The 12365-nt window shown below is 50.3% G+C and overlaps 1 protein-coding gene across 1 annotated transcript in view; it reads left to right on the forward strand.

The window, feature by feature from the left end:
• The first annotated feature begins 9196 nt into the window (after positions 1–9196).
• Positions 9197–12365, forward strand: part of LOC113967189 (rho GTPase-activating protein 7-like) — a 44751-nt gene continuing 41582 nt past the window's right edge. Inside the window, exon 1 of the mRNA XM_027682587.1 lies at positions 9197–9273. Within this exon, the coding sequence (XP_027538388.1) occupies positions 9267–9273 (7 nt within the window). The 5' untranslated portion in view covers positions 9197–9266. The remainder of the gene's footprint in view (positions 9274–12365) is intronic.

Here is a 12365-nt window from a genome sequence, read left to right on the forward strand (position 1 = left end):
CTCTGATGGCTCCTTCCTACCCTCTGAAAACTCATGTGGCCTTTTCTCATCAGTGGAAGGATAACAACACTTCCCTGGGATCAGGCTCTCAGCAGAGCTCTGCAGGTGGCACAAAATGCATTTTACAGCTTTCAGTATCAAAAAGCCCTGTGTTGTGTTAGCATAGCTACAGTGGGAGGTGACATTAAAGGTATCAAGCATTTAATGTCCCAAAGCGAAAATAAATGAGCATTATATTGTTACTTTGCTGTCTCAGTTGCAGCTGCTGGTGATGCTTTTCCCTTCTCCTGAGCAACAGCCACGTCTAAGGGCTGTGTGATGCCCCCAGCTGCCATGGGCCTGGTGGCAAGGAGCTCTGCTTTGCCCTTGGAGGGTTCAGGGTGTCTCTGTGTCCCCCCATGCAGCTCAGTGGACACCAGGATGGAAAACAGCCTCTTCCATTTGTGTGTCTGCTTTTGGGCTTTAGGTGGCTACTTATGTCATTTTTTTAAACCTAAATACCTTCTTCATGTCAAGTCTCATCTCTGTGGAGGGCTAATTCCCTATGATGCATCCTGAATGTGGCCAGGGATGTGTCACCCTGCACAGGACAAGCTTGCTGCTCCAAGCATTTCCCAGTCAGGGAGGAGAGGGGAACAGCCAGGATACTCCTGCACTGATAGCTGGGGATTGCATTTGTCCAAAAACAAAGAACCTTTTGTAATGGAAGCATATACTTAGTGCTTTCTCCTCATCATGATAAAGACTTCAGGTGTCTTAGAAACATGGGCCAAAAAATCAGCTCCGCATGTCAGTTTGTGGTATCAAAAGCATGACACGTGGCTGAGAGCTACAGAGCCTGCTCTGCAGGTCCCAGTGCCACAGGGCTCTGAGGAGGGGATGCTCAGTGCTGCAGCTCGCAGCTCAGAGCACTCACTGTGCCTGTCATCCTTGGATTTCCTTCCTCTGGGGGACGTTAATTAAGCTGTCTTAATCAGGACGCAGGCTTGCAGCATCAGTCCACAACATGAGGAGGTTCCTAGGTGCTCTCAGAGCTCCCCTGGATGCAGTTGTGTGCTTGGTGAGCAGCACCCAGCTGTGGGGGTTTGAAGGACCAGCTGAGGGACAGGTGAGTGTGTGTGTCAGTGACACACGTGCTGGAGCAGCTTGGGAAGTGTTCCTGTGTGCTCAGCTCACATCAGCAAACACCATCAAACCTCATTCCTGGGAGATACCAACCCAAACCTGCTGCCAGCAATACAGGTGGTGGATGTGTGAGATGTATGTGACACCAGCCATCATCCATAGCCACCTCCCATTTAAGTCATCTCCCCATTAATTTCCTTGCTTTTCCAGGACTGATTTTGCCAAGGAGCTCCATCAGTGCTGAGCTACATGCCAGGTATTTGCTTTTTGTACATACACAGTGGCTTCCATTGGAAAGGTGTTTCATTCTCGCATCCCAAATGGGGAGGAAACCTAAATTTAATGGTTAGATGTGCCTCTACTTATTCCAGCATGCTCTTGGAAGAACATACTTTTGTGGGCACTGTTTCCAGGCGTGTAACTGAACGGGTATGTGGCAGAGGATTTTTTACATCCCTGTTGCTCCTTTGAGAGTGGACTGCAGAGAAGTGCCTTTGGAGCAGGATGGTCCTCAGGTGATGGATTAACCCAAGTCCTGGAGGTCTTTTCTGTTTGAATGGTATCCACACAAAACCATCACTCAGGTAAATCCCCTAACTCAGGAATAACATCCTATTCCACTTCTAGACCAAGCTGCTCTGTTCAAAATAAATCAAAACCAAAAACCCAACAAAACCCATCCAATATAACAAAGATCTCCAGTCCTGGAGGTGGCAGGCATGTGACCCATTGCACGGACCACGAGCCAGGGAGCTCTGGGAGGCGGGAGAAGCCGCTGAGCAGATGGTTAACACAGCGGGTTGGGAATGCAGAGGTGCAGAGCTCCCGGGATGTGCATGGCCTCGCTCCTTATTTATCCTTCTGCGCGCAGGGAACAGCTGTGTTTACAGGAGGTAAAGCCAAGCTCGGCGCTGGGCTGTGCTCCGTGCTGGGACCCCGGTGGGGGCGGCTGCCCTGGGCTCTGCTTCCCGCTCCTGCCAGAGGGATGTTCAGGAATTACCTGCAGACTTCTCCTGTGCAGAAACTTCTCCAGTCGGGTTCAAGAGGCGAAAGCTGGGAGAATGGCTTTGCTGTGGTCCTGAGGCGCTGCAGTTCCCCTCCAGAAGGCTGGATCCGTGAGGATGGCGGCGCAAGGGAGACCCCGCCTGAGGCGATGCCTCAGCGACCACCCCGGGGGCTCTGCCAGCAGGGCCTGGGATGGCTTCTGGAGGACAGCCAGGGAAAAACGCCTCACAGGTCAGTCCAAAGGCAGCTTTAATCCCGTACTGGTGTGAATCATGCTTCAGGGCTACAGCCTTGATCAAGGAATGAAAATACCTTTACTTTTTTGGCAAGTGCGCTCCTTTAATGCTGCTGTGTCGTGTGTTCCACTAGAGCTTTGCCCGGGCTGCTTTTACACTGGTGGGACTGGGTGGGTGTTTTCAATTGATGATCTGTATATAGAACTGTGAATATTCAGATTTACACAGATTTTGATTTTATAGTCTTTCTTCAGCTGGAGTTTTGTAGACACTTTAAAACACACGACCGTGTCTGTCAGCCACGCAGTGCCCAACAGCCCCTTCTCAAGGCACCTGAGTGACTTTTAAAGCTTCATTTTTCGTGTTTACAGAAACATGTGAACGTAAACCCACATAGTAAGTCAGGAAGCCTTTCTAGGATGTCAAAAATAATATCTCTCTCTGTCCATCCACCTTCCCACAAGCCTTGCACCCTGAGCTTCCCAGCCATGTGTTCGCACGTGCAGAGGTGGGCAGAGCAGACCCTGGGGATGATGATGGGCTGGGGGGTGGCAGGTGTGGGGCTGAGCTGGGACCCTGCTCTGCATGTCCCTGAGGTGCACAATGGGCAAAGGGCCTGAGCTGGTCCTTCTCTCCAGCACGTGGTCTCCAGCAAGGACTTGGCAGCATCTCAGGTGGGGCAAGAGTAATAAATGCTCCAGTTACTGAAAGTGGCTTTCTAGATTCTTTTTCTTTTATTCAGCTTGGTGGGGTGCACACAGCTATTTCCACCTGGGGTTTGTGCTCATCTCACAGAGATGGGAGGTTTTGTAGCAGCATTTTGACTCTCCGATCTCTGGCCAGTGGGGAGTCCCTCTCTCCAACCCTAAGAGAGTGTTCAAAATGAGGCAAGAGCCCACAGGCACTTCTCTTGCAATAAGCAGACTTTTCAGAGGTGCCAAGGGGCTGGACTGTTATTGTAAATATCCCTGTTCCTCTTTCAAAACAAGAACCAAATTACTCTCTGGGCTGAGGTTACTTTTCAGTTCCCGAGTTCATTGACGCTTCTAGTGAGGCACCACACACTCCTCCCCTAGGATGGAGCAAAGAGGCTGTCAGATTAACTGGGGACTTTCAGTGGAGGAACAGGACACTGGGAATTGCATTTATGTGGAAGAACTACGGTTTGGGGTCTCCAAGGCCCTCAAACTGCTTTGAAAATCCCATCTTTAATTTGAGTGGTCTGGCCATGCCTCTGGCATGGAGGCACCGAGGTGTTTGTGCTGGGCTGAGGGGCAGCACCAAACCCAGCCACTGCTGGCAGTTGTGGAGTCCAGCATGCTGGACCAGCACTACAGTGCCCTGGAAGCAGAGGGGATTCATCACGTGTTGGTCAGGAGGAGTGTTGAGCATCCATGTCACTGAGGAACAGAGTTCTGCCAGGTGGATGGTCTCTTTCTTCTGGAAAACAGTAGCCAGAACTTGAAATACAGCTCTTCCAGATGGCATGAATAAGGCTCAGCACCATCAGAGAGCCTTTGGAGGAGCTCATTGTTGAGGCACTGCTGTCTTGGGAAGGTTTATGTTATCCCTCTGTTCTCAGGTACTGGGAAGCCATAAGCTCCTGGTGCAGTAGCATAACACAGAGATCAGACTTCAGGACTCTGTTACAGTTCTGTGTTTCCCAGAATGAAGTTGTAAAACAGTAGGTCTGGTATTAATTGGAAAATATATGCACGCATACACACAGAGCTTGAGAGAAATAGCTTATAAAAATATTTTTTACTTTCGAAAATAACACTTTAAGAAATAGAAACCCTTCTAATAGTTCCCTATGAAGAAGTGCATACTTCTGATTGAACTCATAAATGCTTAAAAACCCAAGCTACAGCTATTTTAAAACCCCAAAGAGATCATCTCTTATTCCAAATGCAATCCAGTGGGCTTTTGGGTATCAGGACCTCTGGTCTTTAAGTTATTTTAATTCTATTGAGCCTTTTATGACAGCAGTTCTGGCACTTCCTTTGGCCACACTGTTCCCTCCTGCCATCTCACATACACCAGAAGCACAGACCTTCATCCTGAGGGCTGTGCTGGTACCTGTGCTGTTGTTGGTGAGATGGGTTGGAGCTGAGGTTTCTGTAGATATTAAATATGTTCTGTTATTCATCAGAGGAGAAAATGATTTTTAATACAGTGTGTTTGATAGACTTGCAATACAGAAAGGTGGGGGGAAATTAGGCATGACAAACTCCTTGCTTTGTCAAAGTTACACATTCTTCAAAGTGTAACTCTGTTGTTTTCTGTACAGTAACAAAGGCATTGTGAGTTATTGTGACTGAGTTCAATCACGCCTGAGATATTATTAGTTCTTCTGTGTAATGGTGTTAAAATTGAAGGTGACACCAAGAAAGCAGCCATAATCAGTAGAGTAAAAGATACATTTCTTCTGCCTGATATTATTGCATCTGTTCTCTTCTAAAAACAATGTTGTGATAAGGGTTTGCAAAAGAGAAATTAGGGAACTCTTCTGTTGTATTTCTGAGACAGTGCAGAGGAGAAGAAGAAAATAAAGCCCCAAGAATGATATTAGACCACTCTGGGATGGGGATCTGTGTAAGCCTTTTCCAGTGCTGCATCCCCAGCATTCAAAGCCTTGGAGGGCATGGGGTGCTACAGCAAGAATGGCCATGGGTTCCCTCAGCAAGAGGTGGGGGGGAGGATGCCAAGGACAGAGCTGTGTTTGCCCTGTTGTCCCTCCATTGCACCTTGAGGTCCAGGCTCACTTGGAGAGGGGAGGAACTGTGCAGTGAGCTGTGCTTTCAGCCATTTGTGTCTATTTTGGGACATAACATAAACCATGTGAGAGCTTTTGAGGGAGTGACAAGCCAGAGCTGTTTGAAACAAATCACATTGTGCCAGTCCAACCGAGATGCTCCCCCTGGGCCGAGCCCACACTGCTCCTGCTCCTCTTGGCACAGCACCAGCACTTCTGACCTGCCCAGCTCTCCCTGTGAGAGCTCTAGGGCCAGGCCCTCTGGACATACTATTTAGGGAATGTAGAGTGGTTTGGCTGCATATGGGTTGGGATTTCCCCCCCTTTCCAGTCATCACCAGAGGCTTGTGCTGGCTCAAGCCTCTTTCCCAGACACCCTTTCCCTGCCAGTGTGTGTGAGGTGCCCATGGTTTGGGCTCTGCTGGGCTGGTGTCTGAGCACACAGCTCCTCCAAGCCCTGCTTTGGAACAGAACATCTTGTGGGACTCACTTTGCCCCGGCTGACCTTCCAGAACACACAGTTGCACACGAGTTGTGCTGGGCTGTGAGAAAGCATTTTTTCGTAAATGTTTTTCATAAATACAAGGGACAGAGCTGTTGGTAGAATTTGCTACCCTGCACCAGGTGTCAGAGCTGTAATACAGCTGCTTCTTGGCTTGCCCCAGGTTCTGTGAGGAAGAACAAGTGATGGCTACCAGGGCTGAGCCTTGTCCTGGCTCCACATGCAGCAGGACTGATGTGTCCCAGCTGGAAGCCTGGAGACACCTCCCCTGGCTTTAAGGAGAGGCTCAGGGTCTGAGGGCAGAGCAGCAGGGGAGTGTGATGAGCATCAGGCAGAGCTCAGCCATGCACAGCCCCTGCCCCTTCCAACATGGGCAGGTGTAACAGGGCTGAAGGTTTGGTGAAGGTTTGTATTGTTGTCCACACCAAAACCTGCTAACTGAGCAAAATGCCACCAACTCCTAAACATTGGCAGAAGGGCAGACAGAATTTATTGGTGTTACAGCACACACTTCAGGGCACTCCCACTGAACCAGGCCAGCAGGCACCTCCCTGGTGTCCTCTATCTACCCATCACTGGCCAGGTGAAAAAAAAAACCTGACAATACTGCTCCAGTTGAAAAGTATTAAAGGTGTGAGGATATGGTGTAAAGCCCCAGGTCTAAGCCACACCTTGCTCAGGCAGTTTACTTATATTTAAGACTCCAAGAGTTCACCCACACAAACTCTTGCAAAGCCTGTGGGTCTTTAATACCTTGAATTCGTGCAAAGAGAAAAAGCTACACACTTTTTCCCAAGACATTTCTTTTAATTTAGTGAGAAAATGAGCATTTTGGGAAAGGTTCAGAGGAGTAACAACCAACCAAGAGAAGCATTTCACAAAGCACTCAGCAAACACTGCCCCACAACTTAGTGAAAGCACAAGTTACCCACAAGAAATTAAGGAAAGAGGAAAGAGTAAAGAAAGAAAGAAAGAGATTAAGAGAAGAAAGAAGGAGTAAAGAAAGAGGTTAGAATATGAAAATTTGTATAGCTACCACCAAAAGGTCACTTGTGAGCACCAGCTCCAGGTGACTTCATGGAGGATCTGAAGAAGGTTGGCTACTTCTGCAACAGCATGTGGTGCCATTACTTCTGGCCTGCTGTGCTTAGCCCAGAGATCACAGTTCAGGAAAGAAACTGGTAAGATGGATAATGCTTCCACTGGAGACCATGTAAAAGATCCAGCTGCTGGATCCCCATGGTTCCTTCTGGCGTCATGGTCTCCAGCAATGACAGAGGGGACCAGCAGGAGCCTGCAGTGCTCCCACACTGGGTTGCCAGCTGGAGGGATGCTGAAACTCAGCAGTTGGAGAAGCCCCAGAAGAAGGGCTTCAAAATTTATTAAATTTTTATTAAAGGAAGTTTATTAAATGCTTATTAAAGGGAAAAAAAATTGTTATGTTCTCCTGGTGCCTTTTCTGGTTCTCCCTCCATCTCTGATGCCATCATGTGCCCTGGCAAGCCACCTCTGTGCTGCTGCCCAGGTGGCTGCCAGCTGACCCGCTCACTACAGAGCTTGTGCTCCCTCACTGCAAGCCACGCACAAATGTACTGCTCTGTCTTTGTAAACAGGCTAAAAATACCGTGGTGCTGCTCCTCTGAGGGCCCGGGAGTTCAGAGAGGCTGGGAAGGAAGCCGGGGTCAGGCAGCCTCCAGGGAGCAGGCGTCACATGGAGGCACGGAGCCACGGGATGGTTCCCCCGGCTCTGCACACGTGGGGCTGGCTGGGAGAGAGGCAGCACATCAGCCACAGCACTGGTGTCCTGCTGCCCTGGCCCTGGTGAGCCAGGAGTGCCAAGTCTCCTTGGGTTAGTGTTCCTGGTGTGAGAGTGCAGGAGATGTGACTTGGAAAGCCCCAGGGCTTTGTGCTCCTCTTTTGAAGAGTAATTTTTGTCTTTTCTGTAGGACTGCATGTGCTGGGTTTGGTGGTGCAGGGACCAGTGTCCTGCAGAGTGCTGGCCTCTCCAGGCACTGCCACCCCAGTCAGCCAGGGGTAACATCACCTGCTGGGCCCTTTTTCTGAGGGTGCCCTGGGTGAGGCTTGTGTCTCCATTTCCTGGGGGAAAGGAAGTTAGAAAAGACTGTTCCTTCAGACATCCTATTTCAGAAGGCATCAAAAGCACATTTCTGCTCTCCCCACACCGGTGTACCTCGTTAAGGTGTGTGACTTTCCCAACCACACCCTGCTCAGAGTGACCAGAACCTGAGTCAGGATGTCTCCCACCAAAACTGACACAGAAACATATTCCAACAAAAAACCTCATCAGGAGGTATCTCAGTTTGCTATGTATTTCTGGCAGGCATTAGGACCTGGAATATTTTTGGATTTTCCTTCATCAGTGCTTAACCTTGTTACCTGGTGTGAGACAGTGTGGCACAGAGTTAATCAGCACTGAGCTCAGGCACCCACTGTGTGCTGTGAGTGGCTGCAAACAGAGGCCGGGGACAGCACTGGTCTCATAGCAATGATGCAATGATGGCTGTGGTCTCTGCTGTTGTACCTTATCTTGCTTTCTGTATCTCTCCACTCTACTGTAAATTTAAATGTCCCCTGTGACAGCTGTAGAGGTGGGAGCCAGGACTTGGCTGCTCTCCCTGGTCTATGGGAGCTGCCTGGTGTGGGCAGTTCACTCTCAAATGAAGAGGGAATAGGTCCAGAGCTGAATAAATGCACATGATAGGCAATAAACACATTAAACCCAAATATGTCACTAGCATCCTCCAGTCTCCACCTGCCTGAAAACCCAAGGGAACCCCAAACCCCACAGCACTCAGGTGAGCTGGCATGAAGGTGGGCACTGCAGCTATTTGTCACCAGGTGTGACAGTGGCCAGTCACCCCACCCTAGCACTGTTCACTGAGAGGGAAATTCAAACCACGATCAGCTGCCTCTCATTCAGACAGAACAGATTCCATAGAGAGATTGTTTTAAAGAAAATAACCTTTGCTCTGTAAAGAGTTTCAGTGCAACAGGGTTTTGGTGTAAAAGCACTGGATTTGGCATGTTTTTCCCATCGCCTCTGGCAAACCTGGAGCAGAGTGTCAGGGTGGTGTCCTCACTGTAGCACTCTGGAGCCTGCTTTGCACTGAGCTCACTCTGCTGGGCCGTGCTCCAGTTGATCGAGGATTTCTCACTGATGTAACTGCAGTGCTTCGAGTACCTCTGCGTGTCCCGTTCGCCTCCATCTGCAGCTGATTCCAACTGTGTGTATCCCGCACTCCTCCTGCCAGTATTCCTTGCTGGGACCCATGCCACCTACACCTTTGGCACTGCCAAACGCCACCCCTGTCGCAAACTCAGTTGCAGATGCTGATGTGAGATGGCAGTCGAAGGGGCTGCTGCTGAATACCGAGGGGGAGAGAGAGGAAACGGCCTGTCAGAGCCCCGCCGAGATGTGCAGGGCGGCTGGAGGGAGCTGTGACCGAGCTGCTCTTTCCCAGGGAGGATTCTCCACCCCGTCCTGGGTGGGATCTTGGCTGTCCTGCTTAAAGCCGAGCAGATGGGGTTGGAGTTCAGTCGCCCCAGGCAGGACTTGCTCGCTTGAAGGGACACAGGAATAACTTCTGCCCAGGACAGTGATCTGCTGCAGTTCACTCTCCCCATGGAAGGTAGGAGCAGGAGGTTTATTTTTTTTCCTTGGTTACTCTGTTTCTTTAAGTTTTTTAAACCAGAAATTAAGCTATAATGCTATTAACCAGAAAACGAGGCATGAGCTGTTTTGGGAGATGGGAGCGGCAAAGGTGTGGGTCTGGCTGTTCCCTCCTGGGATGTGCTGCTTCTGTTTGGGCTCATTTAACAGAAAACAGAAAGTTTTGCAGTGATAGATTTTGTTTAGGACTTAGGAAACAAAAAAAGTAGTTATTAGAAACGTAGTGATGTAACACTTCAGCACCTACAAGTCCCACAGCGGGCACTCAGTGGCACAGCACAGCTCTCCCTGTGGGGAGGCAGCACAGCAGAAGGTCCCTGGCTGGCAAAGGTTTCTCCTCTCGAGGGGAGCAGCCCCCCGTGCTGCTGCCACCCAACTGGCTCCAGCCCTGCTGCCTCCCAGGGATCGCCAGGACCTTCAGTGCTCCCATGGGAGTCTCAATCTTCTGGTGTGTGCACAACCAGGGCAGGGGAAGGCTTTCCCACGGGGACAGAGCGGGGTGGCAGAGCTGGGAAAGCAGCAGCAGTGCTGTCAGTGGGAACAGCACGTCAGCCCTTGGGAAAACATCAGCGTTGGAGGAGAAGTCGCCCTTGTTTTCCGGAAAAGTGATAGCAAAAGTGATCTGTTTTCTGGGAAGAATGAAGGGGAGAGGGGGCCTTTGGGGCGGGTGCCTGAGCCTGCAGCAGTGCTGACTGACACCCAGCATGAGCAGGGGCTGCAGAGGGTGCTGCTCCAGGCTTCTGTGCTCTTCCAGGCTCTGTGCTCCCAGGTCCTACCCGTGTTCCCTGGGGTGGTTGATGTCTCAGCTGGTTCAACCCCACAGTTGCTCTCTTGCCTCACTCCTGCTGTGCCCTGGTCCTTTTGGAAGGGCTGGAGCCCCCCAGCAGCACCCCCAGCCCATGGGAGCCAGTGCCCCATGCTGTGGCAGTCCTGGCATTGCTCCTGCCATCAGCTGAGCCAGCCCCAGCTCCCACCTTTGCTGAAGGCTTGCTCTGTAACACCGAAAACATCCTACAGCAACCCCGACAGCTCTGCAGGAGGGCATTAAGCGTCTGTGTGTCAGATGGTGGCCTTTATTTTAATGTTTCATGTACAACACTTTGTATTCTCAGGGCAGGAGAGGGAAGTGTTACGGTTTTCAGAGAAGGAATTAGTGTCATGTTGTCCCTTCCCAGCAACACTCCCCTGACAGACGGACACCGGGGCTGTGGCTGCCCAGCCTGGCCAGCAGCTCTGCTCTCACATGAGCTTGGAGGACTGTTTGCCAGGGCCACAACTGGGAATAGCACTGCATTTCTTGTCCTTTGCCTTTCTATAAAATAAATCAAGCTGAGTTTTCAGCCCTCTGTTTGCTGATGCTCTCCAGCCAAGTTTCGAGTCAATTTGTTTCTCATTGCTCTGCATCACCCTGGCGATGTGCCGAGCACGAGAGCTGAGAAGAAACACAATTAGTTTGCTGCCTTTGAGGCCAGGGCTGAGCATCCATCTGTTGGTCCACACGGGTCCTCCAGGTGGTGGAAAAGGTGTAATTTTTGAAGGTAGAAAACTGTGTTTCAGAAATGAATAATTAGTTGATATAAGCTGAGTCATAAGATGAGAATGGGTTGCGTTGCCAGATATTCCATAAGATACGGAGTGCTGATACAGTGAATACTGTGGGAAGTGACCCAGAGGGTGCTGCCTGGAGGGCAGGAGGGGCCAAGCCTCTGGCCATACCATGCCCAGCCACAGGGAAGGACCCTCCTCACCCGTGGCTGCTGTGCCACAGGGACGCTGGGCAGGGAGAAACCACCATCCTCCTGCTCTCCTGTGCACTGCATTCCCTGGTGAGAGCTGCTGGAAAAGCCAGTAAGAGTGCCCAGCATGAAACCCTGCCTGAGGTGGGCAGCAGGGCCACCCAGGTCCCAGCTGTACCTTTGGGGGTGTGCAGAGCTGGGGTTCTGCTGGGTCAGCACTTCTGGCTCTGAGCAGGGGTACCCCCCATCCCCAGCACTCATTCTGTGGTTAGAGAGCTATCAGGGAATGGGGAGGTGGTTCTGGAAATGTTTTCATGCTGTTCTTTTTGCTATAAATTTGCTGTTTCAGCCTCTGAAGTTCACTGTTTAGGAACACTTCCAGGGTTAATGTCTAGCTGACACCTACCAAAAACCTGACCCTCCAAAAAATCTGACACCTGCCAAAAACTGGTCCAGCAAGCCTTGTGCAACAGGGGCTGAGCACATGCAATGCCTGCTGTACCCATCCCTCCTCCATCTCATCCCGCTTTCCTCAATGCTCCTGGGAAAAGGCAGGACCTGGAGCTGTTGGAAGGAATGTTTGTGTGGGAAGGGAACTTGGCTTCTCTAGTGAATACATCATATAGAATAAGTAACCATTTATGCATTAAACAAAGATTTATGAAAGACAAACAGAAAAGAGAGGCCCTTTTGACAACTCAGAAAGTTTTACTGTGGTGCCTGAGGTCTTCTGGCACTTGAAGCCTGGGCACCACTTGTGGGTCTCAGTCTGGTTCAGGGACCTTAAGCACCTGAAGCAGGATTGGTGCTGCCCACCCTGGTTTCAGCTTCCTGGGGCTCTGACACTGCAGACCTTACTGCTGTTTCCATCATTCTCCAGGTTTGGGGCAGGAGTAGAGAGTTTTTAGGGCACAGGTCTGTGGTGGGTGCACAGAGGGCACTTGTGTGAAGAGGCTGGTGCTCATGTGCTGCACAGCAGCTTCCCACTTTCCTGCCCAGCTCTGAAGGAGGATCCTCTTGAAATTTGACCTTTTTTTCCTCAGTTTTACTCCTCATATTTAGTGTCTGTTCCTTCCCCCTCTTCTTTCACAAAGCAGCCAGTAATCAGATGACATCCTGACTCATGCTGCCCAGATGTACATGATGGGGCCTTTCTATTTGTTAGAAAAAGCCTATTGATTTAATTTCTGTATCCTTATTCAAGCTAATATGCAATATGCCATTGATGGTGGTGCATGAAATCGAACAGAGTCTGAAAAAAAACCAGTGAAATATTAAATAAGCCTTGCCAAAGCATGGGGAGGAGGTGGAGGTG

This window comes from Neopelma chrysocephalum, unplaced genomic scaffold, assembly GCF_003984885.1.
Source record: "Neopelma chrysocephalum unplaced genomic scaffold, ASM398488v2 Primary Assembly neopelma1_63, whole genome shotgun sequence".
In the NCBI taxonomy this organism is placed as follows: Eukaryota; Metazoa; Chordata; class Aves; order Passeriformes; family Pipridae; genus Neopelma; species Neopelma chrysocephalum.